The sequence below is a fragment of the Equus przewalskii genome, chromosome 14, assembly GCF_037783145.1.
Source record: "Equus przewalskii isolate Varuska chromosome 14, EquPr2, whole genome shotgun sequence".
NCBI lineage: Eukaryota > Metazoa > Chordata > Mammalia > Perissodactyla > Equidae > Equus > Equus przewalskii.
The window spans coordinates 67,377,540-67,395,492 of NC_091844.1; the positions used below are offsets into that span (position 1 = coordinate 67,377,540).

The window sequence follows — 17,953 nt, forward strand, 5'->3', positions numbered from 1 at the left end:
CAGCCTCACCTCCAGGAAAGTCCCCTCCAGGACATGGGTAGCTCACTGGTGTTGCTTGGGCGGGCTCCCACGGCTGTCTGTGAAAGACAAAGAGAAGGCTCCAGACCTGTGCTCGGCCCAGGGGCAGGCGGACAGTGCTGGTGTAGCAGCCAGGACCTGGATTAACCTTTTCTGAAAATGGTACTGGCTTTTCTCCAGGCCGCCTCAATCTCTGAGTCGTGCTGACTCCCCAGTCCTCCACACACACCAGTAACCCAGTCCTGGGAGAACTAAGATTCTTCCTTCCCAACATCTCTAGCTCCCATCCCTTTCTTTTTGTTCCCTTTGCCGTATTCCCTGCTGAGACTCTCATCTCCTCACCATGGACAACACTGTGGCCTCCCACCTGAGCCCATCGTCTCCAGTGCCTGTTCCCGTCTCATCGGGCTGCTCACTGCTCTTCCCAGCACACCTCTTCCTTCACGCCTCCCCTTTCGGGGCGGGGGGGGAGGGGGGAACCTTCCAGTGAGTCTCCCTTACCTACAGGGTCAAAGTCAAACCCCTTCACCAACTTTCTGAGCTCACCATAATCTGGTTCCCACTGTTCTTCCCCTCGTTGATTCCCTCCTTTGCTGTCCACACGAACCTTCAGGTCTGAACAGATTGATCTGTCACCATTTCTGAAGCATGAGGGCCTTGGACCCACTACCCCATTACCACCCGCTCCATCCCTCCCAGGATGCTGAACTCTCACCTTTCCAGACCTTAAATCTCTAATTCATTCTCTAAGACCTTTGTCAGCTCCTACCTCCTCTATAAAGCTTTCTCTAAATGCCCTGTCTTTTTAACAAAAGAAATTCATCTTCAAACTTACAAGAATAACATATCTTCATCATAAGTAGTGAAATGATACAAAGATTTTTAAAAAAGTAATAATCTACCTCTACCTCCATCTTTTTATGTTTCTTTTTAAGATTGGCACCTGAGCTAACAACTGTTGCCAATCTTTTTTTTTCTGCTTTTTCTCCCCAACCCCCCGCCAGTACATAGTTGTATATTTTAGTTGTGGGTCCTTCTAGCTGTGGCATGTGGGACGCTGCCTCAGCATGGCCTGATGAGCAGTGCCATGTCCACGCCCAGGATCTGAACCAGTGAAACCAGGGGCTGCCGAAACAGAGCACACGAACTTAACCACTCAGCCACGGGGTTGGCCCCTACCTCCATCTTAATCTCACCTCCTGCCACAGGTTGTACATCCCCTCCTGGCCCCTTACGCACATATACACACCACCAGAGCTTATTAATGGTTAAGAATCTGGTGTATATCCTTCCACAGCTTTCACCAAAGCTTTCACGTTCACACCAAAATTAAAACACGTTCACACACGTATGGGGATATGGTATGTTTTTACAGAAACCAATGCCCTATTTTAAAAGCCCTGTATATCACCTATCTGATTATCTATCTACTTCTGTGTAAGTTTCTTGTTTTCCCGGCCGCACAAGTTTCTTGAGGGTTACAACTACGTCTCATACTCCTTTTCCCTCAGAATTGCTAGCAGAGTATCTGGCACACAGCAATCACTAAATAGTTGGCTAATACAATTCATTTAGTGAAACTGTACTATGTGCAGGAATTGGGTTCCTTCTGCCCCGAAGAACAGTTTTTTGTGTTTTTTTTTTTGAGGAAGATTAGTCCTGAGTTAATATCCACTGCCAATCCTCCTCTTTTTGCTGAGGAAGATTGGCCCAGAGGTAACATCTGTGCCCATTTTCCTCTACTTTAGGTGGGTCACCTGCCACAGCATGGCTTGACAGAGGTGAACAGGTCTGTTCCCGGGGTCCAAACCAGCAAACCCTGGGCCGCTGAATTGAAGTGCACAAACTTAACCACTACACCACCGGGCCAGCCCCAAGAACACATTTTAAATGGGATAGGGGGCGCTGGGCAACGTGTAGGTAAGACTCACCATACTATGAACCTGGGTAGATGGAAATGAGTTCTCTGATAGAGGCAGGCCGACTTGGGTGAGTGCCATACACACAGATGAACCGCCTGGGAGTGGCGGGAACGGGGATGGCTGGCTTCTATCTGGGGATGGAGGGGAGGCCTTGTGGAAGAGGTGGTGTTTGAGCGGGACTGTGGAGGGGCAGAGGGCAGGGCATTCTAGATTGCCTGGGGATGTCTTGTGGCTGCCTGGCTGTGTTTGGGTGCCTGACACTAGTAGGTTCTCAATAGAGTCAGCTCAGTGCTGAATGTGCAGCCAGTATGAAGAAAGAGGTGATTCTGCATAGGGCCCAGCTGGGTTCTGAGGTGCCCAGGCCTGGCTCAGCTCAGTACTCACAGTCAGGGAGTCACCCAGGGCGGCCACCACTTTGATGTCTGCTGGTTGGAGCTCATGGACTAGAGGAGAGAAGCAAAAAGATGGATGGTCACAGGGAGGTCTTCCTTTTAAAGTACAAACTTGACTAGGAGTCGAGATTCTGCTCTAGTCCCACAGGTCCCCATTATACTTATTTCCAGCCTAGGACTTTAGCAGATTTTCCCCTTTCATCCAAAGCAACCAAGGCACTGAAGGTAATAGGCTTGATGGCTATTGTCCATCTGAGAGGAGTCCAGTTCACACTGGAGGGGTCCAGGAAAGTTCCAGCTGTAGCAGTCATGAGCATAGGCAGATAGGACCTCAATCCCTGACTGTACCTACCTCACCAGGCAAGGAGGCATGAAGGGCTGCCATTGGGACTAAGTGGGGAGGCCCCTCCACGTGGGAGCCCAGCAGTGGCTGCAGGCCAGCTTCTTGTGGGCAGCCCAGAATCTAGGTCTGCATAGCGTGGGAATAATCAAGGCCTACTGGAAGCTCTGGGGTGTATTTGTAGGGTCTCCCCCCAACCTGACACTTAGCAAGGCCCTCAAGTGAAGGAGGTGACGATGTTTTCACTCACCCGAGGTGGGAACACTGTTGGGAGGATTCCACTCGGTACACAGGAAGTCACTGCCCCAGTTCTAAATCAACAGGAGGAAAGATACGACGCCCAACACTCATTGTACAGGAAGGTTAGCTCCAGCCCAAGAAGGACTAGCTAAGGAATTTGTGATGGAGGCTAGAACTATGTCACTGTGGGGGATCTTGTTAGCATAAGACCTGTTAGTTGTAGATGGACTGAGAGGGAAATTAGAGGGGGGAGGATGGGTGTCTGCTTACCCCTATGCACAATACACGTAATGTGTGTGCACCCGTGTGCACACTCACATAGTCCTTCCCATCTCACCCTATCTCCACTCTTACACGGTGCCAGCAGGCATACCAAAGCAGGGGGGAAGCTGGGAATTCATGCTACAGGTGGTCTCCCAAAGGAACACAGATTTGGAAACCTAATAAGAGATTACAGATGGGTTTTGGTGGTGGTGTTTAACATTATGCTAATAGACACTAATTACAATGCTAGGACTGAAACAATAATTAGTTAAAATATTTTTAGGAAAATAACATGAAATTTTTACAATTGCAAAGTTCCTGGTTTCTGCATATCTTTTTATACGTGTGAATATCTTTTTGCATATTTAACTTAATAGCCAACAACTTCCTTATATGTGTACAAATAAATGTCTATACCTGGGCACCTTTAGTCAAATTTCCTGGTCCCTGGAATACAGAGCACCTTTCCAGATGCTGGAGGAAGGGATGGGGTAGGAAGCAGAGGGCACAGAAATGACCAGCACCAGCAAGTGGGGGAGAAAAAGAGCCTCTTTCCCAGAGTCCCAAACACCTGCATGTCCCCAGGAGGGCCTGAGGGACAAGGGCAGAGCTGGGCGCACAGTAGGGCTCCACAAACAGGTGTGGCCCAGTTGACTGATTCTCCAGGATTGTGACTGCCAGAGGTTTGGGAAGCTCCTCTCTTCTGTTTAGTGAGACAACAGCAGAGACAAGCCTTGGTAAAACACTCGCTTCACAAAGGAGTAAAAATGAAACTTCTTTTAAATATTATTGCTTAATCTGATGTAATTTAGTTTATCCCAAGGGATTGCTCAATTCCTCACACTGATGAATTCCTTCTTCTGTATGGAAGTTTTACTGAAATCAAGAACGTGCTTGTGTGCAGATGACAAATATCCGGGGAAAATGCAGTTAAAACAAAAAGTTCTATGGTTGTGAGCACTTTAGAAACATCCCTGATAGCTGGTGAGCCAGAGACAAGCACGTTCCAGGCAGATTAACAGACGCAGGTTGGAACTTGAGCACGCTCGTCTGTTACAAGGGGAGAACCACACGTGCCTCCTAAACCAGGGCACCCGAATCCCCTGGAGGTCTTGTTAAATGCTGATTCTGATTCTGAAGGACAGAGTTAACTCTCCTAGCAGCAGAAGCAAAGATACATGATTCTGTAAGACCCAAGAGGGCAGGCCCAGACCCACTTTGCTCACCACTGTATACCCAGCTCTTAGCACAGCACCTGCTCCATTTGGGCACCCAATACATAAATAATTAAACCAGCAAACAAATGCCTCATTGACCAGATGCAGCTGACATTTTGATTATAATGGATTTTGGTCAATGGTTTACCTGGGACCAGCCTCCATTGGGCTAACGTGAGCCTGAGAGAATCCAGAGAGGCTGGACAGTGGCATCAGCCCAGCCGTGGAGATGTTATGGTTTGTACCCCAGAGCCTAGCATCTGATAGTCTTCAGTAATTTCATATGGGTTAGTCTTAGCTCTTCAGATGGCTTATAAAGGTCTTTCCTCAATCACTCCTGCTGTTCCCCAATCCATTTTCCGTACAGTACTCAGGGAGATCTTTTAAAAAGGCAAATCAGATCACTTCACTCTCTCCTGGGACTTCTAATGGCTTCCCACATCTCTCCAGCTGAAGTCCGACCATCTTACTCAGGGGTTCAGGTTCTATATGATCTGGCCCCCGACAACCCCTCTGATCTCATCATCTGGCTCTCCACCTCATTCACATGCCCTCACAGCCACTCTGACCTTCTTGCTCTTCCTCAGCCCCACTTCTGAGGCTTTGTCCTCCCTAGTCCAGCCTGGGATTCTGGCTCTGGCTCTCCACATAGCTGGCATCTTTTCATCATGCATGTCCCAGCTCAAATCTGCCCTCCTCAGAGAGGTGGGGCCTGGCCTGTACAGCTCATCAGAACTTGCCACTCCTCCCCTGCCCCATCACTCTTTCTTGCATCAGCTTCCTCAGAGCTGTCATCACTGTCTGAAATGATTATGTTTAGCTATTTATTCGATGTCTCCTCTAGTAGATTGTAAGCTCCATCCATCAGGGTGGACCCATCTGTCTGGTCTACTGCTCTGTCTCCCTGGCATGTAGTAGGTCCTCAGTATGGAGTAACCTCTAACTCCCCAAGGGCAGGACCACATCTGGTACTTCTCTGAATTCCCTCCAGCACCTAGCATGAGATTGGACATAGCATAGGTGCTCAAATGAAGCTCGCAGTTCAGCCCCAATCCTGGTGGCCAATAGACCTGGTCTGGACCAGATCCATTCTGCAAGGCCTGGTGTGGTCCAGGATCTGCCAGGCCATGTCTGGAGTAGCAGTCCCTAAAGCCATGAGTCCCAAATCCTTTGGAGTTCCTCAGAGCTAGAATGATTGACTTGAACCAAACAAGCCCTGGGGACCCAAATGGATATGTGTCAGCTTCCTGTTGGGCCCAGCCCCTGGAATTGAGGTTCTTCCCACTTGGCTTCCACCTTATAGGAACGTGATGGCACATCAAATTGCTGCCTCTCCTTCATGCCTTTTTGAAAGTCTAAGCTGCCTAATCAGAAATGATGTCTGTGCAAAGGCACTTCCTCTAGCTGGTTGCTGACATCAGGTAAGCACTTGAGAACATGTCAGGACAATCCTGGGACGTTCTGGTTCAGAAGTCCTTTCTTTACATTCCAATCTCTGGTATGTAAGGAGGGTACATTTGTGCCTAAGCTAACACTCTGAACCTGCACCACGCCCTGAGTCACTGGCAGGTGGAAATGGTTTCTCTCTGAGAGAGGCAGACATGCGTCAGGGTTTACCTCAACGGCTGGCTTGGTGGGGTATGTGTAGTTACTGTTCCGGGAAGTTCTCAGGAAGGAATCGCTCTAAGAGAGAAAAGAAACCACAGGGAGAGGTCATCTAAAAGCATCAAAGACTGCTTAGGAAAGAAAGAATTAACAGTTCTGTCCTCATTTATCTAACAAGATTCTTCTGCATTTAAATAGAAAGAACTGTATAAACAGAATTTCATTCATTCCCTAGAGGGTTTTACATAACAGCTTTGGCAAGAGATGCACAATAAGAGGGCTTTGAAGGGTTCCACACACGTTCTACTCAGGGTCTATGCTTTCATTTTCCCCCCTCACGACTGAACATCTCCCTCGTCCTCAGAAGGATCTACTTTCTTTGCTTTGTAACTTCTCTGGCAAGAGGTTCACATCATAGCATTTTTTTTCTTTTCTGAAAAGTGTTATGCTTATCAATATATTTTCATATGTAATTTTTTCTTTTTGCCTCCTTTGAACTGTGTTGTCTTACCCCCTCAGGTTGGCTTCACACACTTTGGTCTTGTTCTTTCTCATGAAACACGATCTTCACTCCCTACTTGCCTATCTGTGTTACAACTGGCTTCCACACAAGCCTAGCCAGGAATCCGGGTCTCTTTAGTCGCAGGCGATGGGTCATCAAAGAAGGAAGAAGAAAGTAGATGAAGGATGAACAGGAGGAAAGCATGCTAATGAGAAAACGTAAAAATGATAGTGAAGCAAGAAGAAGTTAGTAAGACAGAGATCAGGAAGGTTAGTAAGACCGGGCCCAGGGCTGTAGACACGCTCACAAGATGTGCTCAGTGGATAGAAGGGCCGTGGTCTGAAAGTTCGGGAATAAAACGGGAATAAGAAGGAAGAACAAGAATGCTGGAGAAGGGGTCACTGGAGATCTGTTCCAGGGGTTGAAAACTGACTGCCCATGGGCTGGACTTAGTCAAGAGACATTTTGTTTTGCTTTGTTCTGTCCTGAATGATGGTTAAAAAAAAAAAAAAAAAAAAAAAAGGGAGGAGGACAAGGTAGAGGAAGAGGAAGGGGAGGCGGAGGGGGAGGGGGAGGGGAGGAGAAAGATCTGAATGCTCTCAGAAGAGGCCTGTTGTCTTGAGTTCTGGCCCCACCACGTCCCCTTGTCTTGTACAAGATCCCGTTTGTACAGTCGTGTTCCTGCCTGCCACTGCATCTGAATTTGCAACCCCTGAAAGGCCCCATTTTACAGATGAGCAGCAACTGAGCCCAGAGTAGGGAAGGGACCTGATGCAGGTAGAGAACAGGTAGTGAGAGCAGAGCTGGGGCCTGGCCTGACCTGATAGGCCTTCCTGACCAGGAATGGCCTGCTTCCATTCCTCACGCTGGGGTCAGGCTAACAAAAGACACTGCTGGTCAGACAGAGAGGAAGAGGAAGAGAGGGACTCTGAGGTCACCTTGGAGGACAAAATCTACACGTGTACAACTCCCAGCCCCCAGCGCAGACCTTGGCTCCCTGGAGCACCACACGTCTCTCCTTCCCTCTGAGTCGGGGTGTTCCTAGCTGAAACATGGACCAGAGGAGTAGTCAGGGCCCAGGGTGGGAAATGTGCCCTGGACCATATGTAACAGTGCAAGGCAAAAGAGGGCTCACAATGGCCTGTCGCCATGGTTAACTAGGCTCGTCTCTGGCTAACGTTATTTAGCATCCTCTGAGCATTCATCATCAGAAAAGACCAATCTGGGAGCATTCTCTAAACAACAGACCCACGTTTGCTAAGCACCCCATGTGTTCAGAGCACTTTTCTAGGTGTTAGGATGAGGGGAGGATACACAGAGGCTTACAACCCAGCCAGGCAGAGAGCATGAGAAGCCACGAGGCGGTGAAACACCAAAGAATAGTGTGTCCAGGTGGTGCAGTCATTGCTGAGGAGTGGTTGGAAGATCTGGGATGCGTGGTACTCAAAGATGAGACTCGGTGGGGATGGGTCGTTAATTATGGTTCTTCCCCCATTTCAAGGGAGCCCTGACTGAGCCTAGGGTCTGGGGGCTGAAGCTGGACCCAGAGTGGCCAACATAGGAAGAATCAGAGGACAAAGACCTACCCTGCCCTTCTGGAGTGCTGAGTCAAACTGGAGAGTCTGTTTAGTCATATGATCCAAGGGGTGGGGGAGGGGCCAGAGGAGGAGACTGAGTCAAAGGGGTCAGAGGTCAGGGAGACGCTGGAATGCAGCGGAGAGTGAGGCCAGGGCAGGGACAATGAGAGCAGGTCCAGGGCAGTGGCAGACGGGCGCCCTTGGGTGCCAAGGCTTGTTTTATTGACCACCGACCATGTGGTGTGTGCATGAGTCAGACTGGTTTAAAGGCCTGGAGTTGAGCAGACTCCATGGAAGAGGGATTCCGTTTAGTCAGACTGGCCCTCTTAGGCTAGGTTTGTGACACCAGTAGGGAGAAAGTGAAGCCAACTAAATGCCAGCACAAGGAAGTCTTCTTCTAGTTAGAGCCGTGCAAACACCGAGTGGCCTGCCTGAGGGGGCAGAGCCGGCAGCCACCTGATGTGAGTCACCAGTGTGAGTCAGTGGCTGCGGGAAAAGGTCATGTCATCTTGGCTGTGTTACAAGGTGTAGAGTTCCACAGGGAAGCGGTGGTGGTTTTCTTCTGCTCTGTGCTGCCCGGATCAAACTGGGAGTGTACAGTCAGTCCTGGGCACCAACTTACAGGGGGGCCATGTTCCAAGGAGTCATACCTACTCCATGAGACAAGGTTTGGAAGGCCCGTCTATGATAAAGGGTTGGGGGAACTGAGGAGACTCAGGGAAGGGCGCGGTGGTGGGCAGGAGGAGGATGTAACAGTGCTACACGGAACAGCCTCTGATATTTCTTTCCAATTCCATTCCACTCCATGCCAAACGTGCTGGTTCACGATCTACTACGTTGATTTCACAACCTGTTAGTGGGCAGCCGCTTGGCAGTTTGAAAAGCACAGCCTTGAGAGGGTGGAAATTTAAGCCGAGGCTCTGGCGATGCCTTGGGAGGGATGTGCTGGGAGAATTCAGTTGTTCTGTGAGAGACTACATCAACAGAATGCCAAGGCCCTCCGCTCAGAGCCCAAGGTTGTATAATTCTCTGTAGTTTGGTGATGGGAAGGTAGGAGCAGACAACCTTCAACATACAAAGTGAGGAGGATCTGAACTGGGGTGGCAACAGTGGAAAGGGAAAGGGGACAGGTGGGAGGGAAGCCTGTCAGATGGGGAGCCTGACGTTTCACACCCATAGAACTGCGAAAACCGCACCAATCCTCACAGAACTCGGGAAGTCCTATGGCTCAGAGAGGTTGGGAAGACAAATATTTAGTTTCTACTTTGACACTCCTTGCTCAAAAGATTATTTTCTGAGTGAATGTTGGTTGGGTTTGAAGTGATGGTGAGGACAAGGCAGCACGAGGAGATTTAGAAGTTCAAGGCAGTAACAAGATAAGAGCGTCTGCCATACGTAATTCAAAATAGAAACACCTCCACACAGTAAAGTCAGTGGAAGGGAATCCAAAAAACCGCTGCTTTTTCTCAAAATAAAGGATTGAATGAAATACCCTGTGAAATTATTTCAGTTTCTCTCTCAGCCCCTCTCTCAGGTTCCCTCTCTTTGTTGACACCCTGATCAAACATTTAAGCTGCCTTCTGGGTAACCTTACACCATCTAGGGCAGCCAAGAGGGAACCATCTCTTCAGGGTTAGAAATACAGAGCCAGAGTTTGAGAAAGAAGTAAGAAATGAAGACAGATTGAGGAATCCTGGGCAAAGAGATTTAAACCCTGGAAATGGACAAATCTCAGAGAAAGGGGATGTGAAAAGAGAATAGGGCTCAGACATGAAAATTGCAGAATTTCCACATTTTCGAGGCTGGGAGAGGGAAGGAGGGTCATCAAAGGAGACTGAGAAGGGGAAGCAACTAGAAAAACGGAACAATCACAGTGGCTTTGTGTCCATGAATGTAGTGATGAATGAATTTTGAGGAGGAGGAGGTGGTTAACTTCAACAAATGCTTAGAGAGGCCAAGAAGAGAGGTCAGGTCTTTCTACTGGTTTCTTCAGAGTCTGAGGAGCCACGGGCTACTGCCCCCAGTTAGAGAAGGAGTGGACAGAGAGGTGATGAAAGCAGGAAGGGGACAACAGTCACAATCCACAGGGTGGCTAATGAAAAGTTGGCTGTAAAATAATTTGTCCAACTTGAAAGTCCAACAGAAATCCACAGAGCGCTGTCAAATGCCCAACCTTGCGTGCAGAATGCCCTTGCAGTTGCCTGGGGATGGGAGAGGAGCCGGGAGGAGGCTGAGAAAGCTTCCCAGTACTCACGTCCCTCTCGGCTTCCTCCTCCCTCCTGGGTCCTGCCTGTTGCGTCTATGTTTAGACACAGTTACAACTAAAATATGTGCCGCCTGGCCCCTGTCAGCTCACACTGAGACGCCGGTGGACTTTTATATAGCTCCAGGGACAAAGGAGGGAGCAGATGGGACCTAAGGAACGCAGAATACTACGTTGCCTGGTGCAGTGAACTTGGGCTGGCCAGCAGATGGATCCTGTTGGAATGGGCTCTGGGGTTGCCTAGCAACCGCTTCTCCCAGGCTAGCCCTCTAAGTTCCAGGAGCCTGGGTTTGCTCTCCTAGGCTCACTAAGGCTCAGTCAAGCTCTGTCCAGGGGGAGGAGCGGAGCCCACAGTGGCTTAAGCGCTGGGTTGAGCGGCACCCTTTCCGGGCTCCTTGCCTGGCCTGGGGCAGAGAGTGGCACAGGTTACCTTGAGTCCCATGGTGACAGGGCTCTCCCTGACCCAGTGCCTATGCTCCAACCTGGTACTTAATAAATGTTTGTGGGGAAGGAGAGCAAATGATGGCTCCCTGGTGTGGGTTGTCATTACTTTTACTATTTAATGAAAGGGAGTTGGCAAATTGGAGAGGGTTTTCTGTGGCTGATGTTCAGTATGACCATATGGGTTGTTAAAATATTGAAATGCTTACCTCCAGTATGGTTTGTAGCCACAACTCTGAGTCCCCAAACGTCCCCAGTATCCAGCTTGCCCTGGCTCCTCCCCTATCACTCACCCCCAGAAATGCTCAGGATCTAGCAATGAAAGGGCTTTCATCGGGCACAGTAGGGCCCTTTAGGACCTTGCCCCAGCCCTTCGGCCAGCAGCTGACCCTCTAGACAGGAGGCATCCAAGCTGCACTTGTTGTTATATCATTTGACCATTTTCTTTGCTTCAAGCACTAGACCGGGTAACTGAGCCTTCTGCTACCACTGCCTGCACATCTGCACCCCTTCTTCCCGCTGCTCTTGCTCTCCCAATGGGGCTGAGGGTACACCAGGCCGAGACTGGGTGGGGAAGGCAGCAGACAGGGAGCATGGGTCCTGGCAGGGGTCCACTCTCTCTGGAGCCCTGGCGGACACATGGGGGAGCTGCAGGTCCATTCCCTGCCCTGCCAGGAGGGTGGGAGAGAGTGAAGCAGCCTGACCCAGGAGGGAAACCCAGCCTCCCAGATTGGGTCAGGCCCTCTGCTTTTATTGCCGCTGAGGGCTCCCTGGCCTCAGCCTTATTTGGTTAAAAAGCCATAAGACAGGGCCTAGAAAAGGGAGCCGAAGCAATGGGAATATGAACCTGCCCCCACCCCAGGCCTGAAGTCAAGTTTAACAACTGCTTACATTTTCCTCCTTAAAAGGAGTCCTGAGCTGAGTCTCACCCCAGTTATCGAGAGGCCAGTCCGCCTTGTCCCTCCTCCACACAGCTCCGGGGCTTTCCTCTTTGACCCTATCCCTGCTGGAAACTCTGCCACCACTAAGCACAGCTAGTGAGCCCAGCTGGGCTGGTTTCTCGCTGGGCCTCCAACCTGCTGTCAGGCTTCCCGTCTACACCAAGTGCGTCTGCTGGAGGAGCCTTCCTGTCAGCCTCTGGCTTCCTGACTCCCCTTCTCAAGAATCCACCTGTCTCACCTGATCCTCTCCTCTGCGTGGGCCCTGGCCCCCTCTCCCTGCTGCTTCTCCCATTCCTAAAGAAATAAGTGCTTCTGCGCTCTCTTCCCTCTTCATTCTCATCGACTTCCTTCCATCCTCCAAAGTCCGTCCACTCCTGGAGGAGGCTGTGGTGGAGGATGGAGGGGGCAGGGGGAGGTCTGAGCTCTGGGTTTCTGGAGAGAAACAAAGCAGGTCCTCCCTTATTACCTGAGTGGGGCAGGAGAGGGGGATGTCTGCTGGCAGGTCCAGCGTATCCATTTTCCTTCCTAGTGGTTCAAGCTGAGTGGGGAAGAAAAGGAGACACAGGTGTACTAATCTGTTTCTGCTGAAGCAAACACTCCCTGGCAGCATCCTGCTGTGGGGAAGCTCGGAACTTGATTTTAGGGGGTTTGGCTTCCACTCCTGGCTCTGCCAGTTGCCAGCTGTGGGATACTGGGCACGTCGCTTAGCTTCCCTAGGATTCAGCTTCCTCATAAACTCCTAACACCTCTCTTGCAGGGCTGTTGACAGGCTCTCATGAGACAATGTGGTGTAAACTGCCTGGTGCAGTTGCTGGCACATAAAAGAAAATGTTGAATAAATGTGAGCGCTCTGCCTCGTGTTCAAGTAGAGACGCTCATCACAGTTCAAAGCACGGAGAGGAGGGGCAGTTGATCCTGGGCCTTAAGGATTCCATACTTTCAATTCTATAGATTTCTACAGATGCGCCAGCCACCGCTCCTCTATTGCTTGCAAAGAGAGGCCGAAAACAAACTCCATTCTATAGGGGCTGTGCTTTTCTCTAGACTAGAACCCCAGAGAATGAGGGATGCCCCACTTTACCATGTTGACCCAGAGGGCTCTGGAGAGCTGGGAGTGGAATTTCTGACTTGGGTGGATGCAGTCTGGGGCGAAGAAGGACAAATCCAGGTGCCCATCCTGAAGGAGAGAAACGTACGTCCTCAAGATCCTGTCGGCACAGAGGGTGGAGGGGGAGCCACAGCTGATCGGCCTGACCCCTGGGATTGACTACTCAATGCCCTCCTCCCCCGAGGGTGCTCCCGGCCATTGGCCTTCTACTGAGCCTGCTCACCTCAAGAGGGAGATCAGAGCAATCCCACAGACCAACAGCCTCAGGTGACCTCAAACCGCCACCCTCCTTTCTTGCCCCGCAATTCCCCTTATTTAATCAAAAAAGTGCCATATTTATTTTTAGGCACTTTTGTATAATGCCCTAGCCATGCCATGGTTGAGGGAAAGAGACCCGAGCCTCTGAGGAGGTCTTGGCTAGCCAGCTGGGAAAACCTACTTCCCAGCCCTGAGCCAGCTGGTCCCAGTGGTCTTGGTGGGAAGAACAGGGCCGGGCCTTGGGGCAGACATGGGCAAAGCCAACGCCAGGGCAGCATGCCACCCTCCTCTCTCTTGAGGCACTCAGTGGTGCTCAAAGCTTCTTCAAGCTTCCCTCCAGGTAGGTGAGGCCCTTAGGACGGAGGCCCAGGTGCACAGAACCGAGTCCTCACCCTGGTCCACTCACAGAGTTCTTCTGCTCAGAGTGGAAGTGTCAGGTGGAGAGCACAGCGAGCGGAGAGACGGAATACCCGGCACCCTCCTTTATAACTGCAGTGTTGTGTGTGTGGCAGAAAGTGAATAATCTGGGGTTGGACACATTTAAATCTTGTGTCTCTGTCCCTCATTCCCTACACGATTTTTGGAAGGATATCTCACATCTCTGAGCCTCTGTTACGTGGGGATGCTAATGACCATCTCAAAAGGTAGTTGTGAAGATTTTATGTGTGGGAGGCACAGTGCCTGGCACGTAAGAGGTGCTCAATAAAACGGAGGCTGCTCCTGGCAGTAACCAGAACATCCCACGTCAGGCCGCCTCTGGAAATGCAGCTCAGTGCTAAGGAGGCTGCACCCACCAGAACAGCATCTGGAGAACTGCCTGTGTCTTTCCTGTTTTATTCCTACTCTCATGGAAGCACTGTCCTGTCTGCCTTGAATTTCTGTTTCCTCCCAGGAGCCCCAACGGGGGCGGGGGGGCAGGGAGCATACCGCCAGGATGGGGAGCTGGATGTTGTGGAAGAAAGGCTGCAGGACCACAGAGAAGTCCTCCTGGGTGTCGTAGCGACCCGACTCCACCAGCTCACGCATGCTGCTCTGGGGACACACGCACGGGTGCCTTCAGCACAGGCCCTGGGCTGGCCAGGTGCCCAGTGGGGAAAGGGTGGGAGTGATGGGCAGGACCACTGCCCCCAGCTCCCTGGATGGAGTGGGGTTGGGGGGGGGGCTGACTCAGCCCCTCCCTTGAGAACACAAGTGCACTTGATTGCAAATCTCTTTCCAGAGAATTGAAAACAGGTTGTGTCACCTTTTTATTTTGGTTTTAAGTGAACTGCCAGCTCTCAAGGGCCAGGCAGGAAGTCCCACAAAGAAGAAAAACCTGGGGTCTCTAGAGGGCCCCCAGGCTCGGGACGCAACTGCCCTCCTCACAGCCTGCCTGTTGAGGAGGTGGGTGTGTGTGTGGGGGGGGGCGGCTGGGCCCCCGAGGTGCCGGGAAGGGAAAGGGGTCCCTCGCGGAATCCAGGGCTACGGCCTTCTTCAGGCCAAGCATTGGGGTTAAGCCACCTAGGGCAGCTCAGCTATGAGGACTTTGCCGTCTGGAGTCCTTTGAGGTGACTCCAATCCCGGTATCTGAGACACCCCATCCAGGTGGGGCAGAGGAAGGGCCCAGGATGGCGAAGTCCCCCCTCAAACCCTGAACAGCTCTTCCCTTCCCTAGGTGCCTCCCCTAGGGGGCCCTGGGCTAGTGTGTTAGAGCAAGGGGGAGCAGAACACACAGAATGGTGCCCTTCCGGGTCTCACCTGGTAGGCTTGGGCGATGGCCTCCAACCTGGCCAGCTCTTGGGAGCTCTCCCGCGGGGTCAGAACACAGTTACACAGAACACTGCACAACGAGGGGGAGGCAGGAGACCCAGAGCCGAAGCCCTGGTCAGGGCCCGGCTCTGCTGCACGGGGGCAGCTCCCGGGAGCCCTGGCTTAGGAGTACATGTGCCCTGCGGCCCTGATGCACGTGCTGAGGGGCAGGTTTCAGGCCTGACCCGGGGCCTGGAGAAAGTCCCAAGGATGTATGAATGAGCACCCTCTCACATTAACGGAGTATTGGGCTGCAGGCCCTGGGTCTGCAGAAAATTACGCTGAGCCAATGAATTTAGGCCATGAAAATTCAATGTCCAGTCTTTAAGAATTCATCCTTTGGTCCTGGAGCTGGTATTTTGGGGCCTCTGGTGCTCATGCCCTCAGACACCTCCTTGGTTCACACTAGTGCCCCACTGTGTCCTCTTTTGTTTTATTATGAGTTATTTCACATCCATAAAATACACTTAATGTTAAAATGATATCTCTAAAGTCCTCAAAACAGTCCCTGGTGCACAGTAAATTCTGTAAAAGTATTTGTTAAATAAATAAATGCACGTATAAGGTTGGTGGTCTGACGGTTAAGGTTCGGTGCTCTGACTGTGGTGGTCCACGGTCGTTCCTGGTCAGGCAACCACACTGTCTGTCAGTTGTCACACTGTGGTGGCTGCGTGTTGCTGTGATGTTGAAAGCTATGCCACCGGTATTTCAAATACCAGCAGGGTCACCTGTGGTGGACAGGTTTCAGTGGCGCTTCCAGACTAAGACAGACTAGGAAGAAGGACCTGGCCACCCACTTCTGAAAAAACTGGCCATGACAACCCTGTGAAGAGCAGCAGAGCACCGTCTGATGGAGCACCAGGAGGTGAGAAGATGGAGCCAAAAGACTGGGCAGGGTTCCGCTCTGCGGAACACAGGGTTGTGAGGAGTTGAAATGGACTCAACGGCACTAACAGCCACGTATAAGGTATGAAGAATAATAAAACACACACCTGTATACCTCTCACTCAGCTTCAGTAACAAAACACTCCCGATCTGGAGTTCCCTTGTGTCCCTCTCCAGTTCCATGCTTCCCCATAACGGTAACTGAACGTGTGCATCATTTCCCACTTGCTGTCGCGGGTCGACCACGAATGTACACATTCCTCTATGTACCCCCTTTTCACAGGCCGGGCTCCGCTGTCTCTTGAACACCAGCCTTGTCCCAGCCCTGGTCTCTCCCTCTGTGCTCCCCCACATCACAGAGGTTCCTGCTGGCACCCTGAGGTTGGGTAAGGGGGGCCACGGATCTGACCTCTGAGAAGACGGTGGTCCTGGGGCAAGACCCCCTTTCCAGACTTGGCTTCACGGACAGACCAAGTCACAAAGAACCCAAGGAGTCACCACCATGTGAGCCAGACCGGCGGTGAGCACTTCTCCGGCCAGGGGCAGCCAGCACCTGCCTACCTGGCCTGCTGTACCGGACACTTGTCTGGGTTCCCCAGGAACACCTGCCGCACGACGCTGGGGCTCATGAAGTCCACGAGGTTGACCAGGGCTCTGGGCACCTGTGGGCAAGGCTGCAGATGAGAGAGGGGCCCCAGCGCCTCCTTCGTCAAGCTGCCTTAGGGCCCCAAGAAGGAGAACTGGCTCTAGGGTCCCTGTAGATCTCCAGCTGGTCATCCCTGAGTGGAGTTCTGGGGAGGCGTCTACACGGGGTTACCGCCTAGGGCCCTGCGCACCATGCCACTCACATGGGCTGCAGCGTGAACGGCGCCTCCTGGAGTGGGGACCACATGGCAGACCAGAGTCTAAATGCTGAGAGCTCAGCTGTGTTCAGCCATCAGTTAGCGAACTCAAAATTTGGTGAAATAGGTGCCCCGTCTGCCAGGACGTTAGCCCTCACCAGTTCCCTCTAGCCCAACCTGGACTAACTCTGCTGAGCGGGCTGGGGACTCCACCACTCAGAGAAGCATCTGGCAGTCAGAGTGCTCCCTCCTGGGCAGCCGGAGCAGCTTGTCCATGCTGGGTAATGGGGAGAGAACACGCTGCCGGGAGCAGGACCAGAGAGGGGCTTGCTCTCGACACACCCTATGGCTCAGAGTGCACAGTGCCCAGCCTGGGAGCCGACCAGCTGCTGCCACCAGGGAATGTCCCAGGTAGCGGTGGGGGGACAATTAGTGCACACAGTGCCTCCCCTTCTTCAAGCCTGAGGTCCTTCTGGGCTGATTCTGAATGGAGTGAGGCTTACCTTGACGGTAGAGCCCGAACTCCGGAAAGGGAAGGCGCCCATGCCCTTGGCTGTCTCCTTTACCATCTTCCCCCATCCACCTTGCCCGCACTGTGGGTGAGCTGTGTCCAGCTTGTGGGAGCCCCCCACCCACCTCTCTGTGCAGGATGTCCAAGGCGTTGCGGAGATGCTCAAAAAAATTGGCTGCAGAATACAGATTCTGGGAATAGACAGGAGGGCAGGGGAGGAGCTGGTTAGGGCAGAGGGCAGCTGGGCAGTTGTAGGCCCCCCAGCTGGCTCCTGCCCCAAGGACTTCTTCTCCCTCTCGCCTCCAGCTGTGACAATCTCAGCATGTTGAAATCTGAGGTGAACCATTGACTACTTGCTGTTGTCAAAGACGGGCCAGCCACAAGACTGGAGCTTTCAGCCACAGATTTAGTCCAGGAGCAGAAAGTGCAGAGTCCTCCTTCCAACCGCTTGGGGTTTGCAGCTGCTTCTCTTTCTGAATTCTCAGGAATTGTAAGAAAGGGGAGTAGAAGCACCATATATCTGCCACCTGCTGCCTCACACCACCTGGGATGTGGAGGTGGAGCCAGAACCCTGAGGCTCGTGGGGTAAGAAGTGTGTGAACATGTGTGCATGTGCGCGTGTATGAATTGTACGTGTGCAGGCACACACACGTAAGCGTGTTGGACAAGTCTAGGGACTGCTCTCAAGGAGGATCTCCCAGGCCTACAGGTCAAGGTCAGGGGCAGCGAGCAGCCTGGCCCACCCCTGTTACCGAGTCCGTGCAGTAGTCACACAAATCGCTGTTTCCAATCAGCACCGTGATGACCTTCCAGTCCTCATGGAAATTTACTCTCTACAC

At 51.9% G+C, this 17,953-nt stretch overlaps 1 protein-coding gene across 1 annotated transcript in view; it reads right to left on the reverse strand.

Annotated features, from left to right (window-relative positions):
* PLB1 (phospholipase B1) overlaps nt 1-17,953 on the reverse strand; it is a 126,983-nt gene that overhangs the window by 18,767 nt on the left and 90,263 nt on the right. Inside the window, exons 38-48 of the mRNA XM_008517767.2 lie at nt 17,867-17,947; nt 17,240-17,305; nt 16,323-16,423; nt 14,826-14,907; nt 14,016-14,120; nt 12,804-12,899; nt 12,189-12,260; nt 6,011-6,076; nt 2,923-2,983; nt 2,325-2,383; nt 10-77 (exon numbers count right to left, since the gene is read on the reverse strand). Coding sequence (XP_008515989.2) covers nt 10-77; nt 2,325-2,383; nt 2,923-2,983; nt 6,011-6,076; nt 12,189-12,260; nt 12,804-12,899; nt 14,016-14,120; nt 14,826-14,907; nt 16,323-16,423; nt 17,240-17,305; nt 17,867-17,947 — 857 coding nt within the window. The remainder of the gene's footprint in view (nt 1-9; nt 78-2,324; nt 2,384-2,922; nt 2,984-6,010; nt 6,077-12,188; nt 12,261-12,803; nt 12,900-14,015; nt 14,121-14,825; nt 14,908-16,322; nt 16,424-17,239; nt 17,306-17,866; nt 17,948-17,953) is intronic.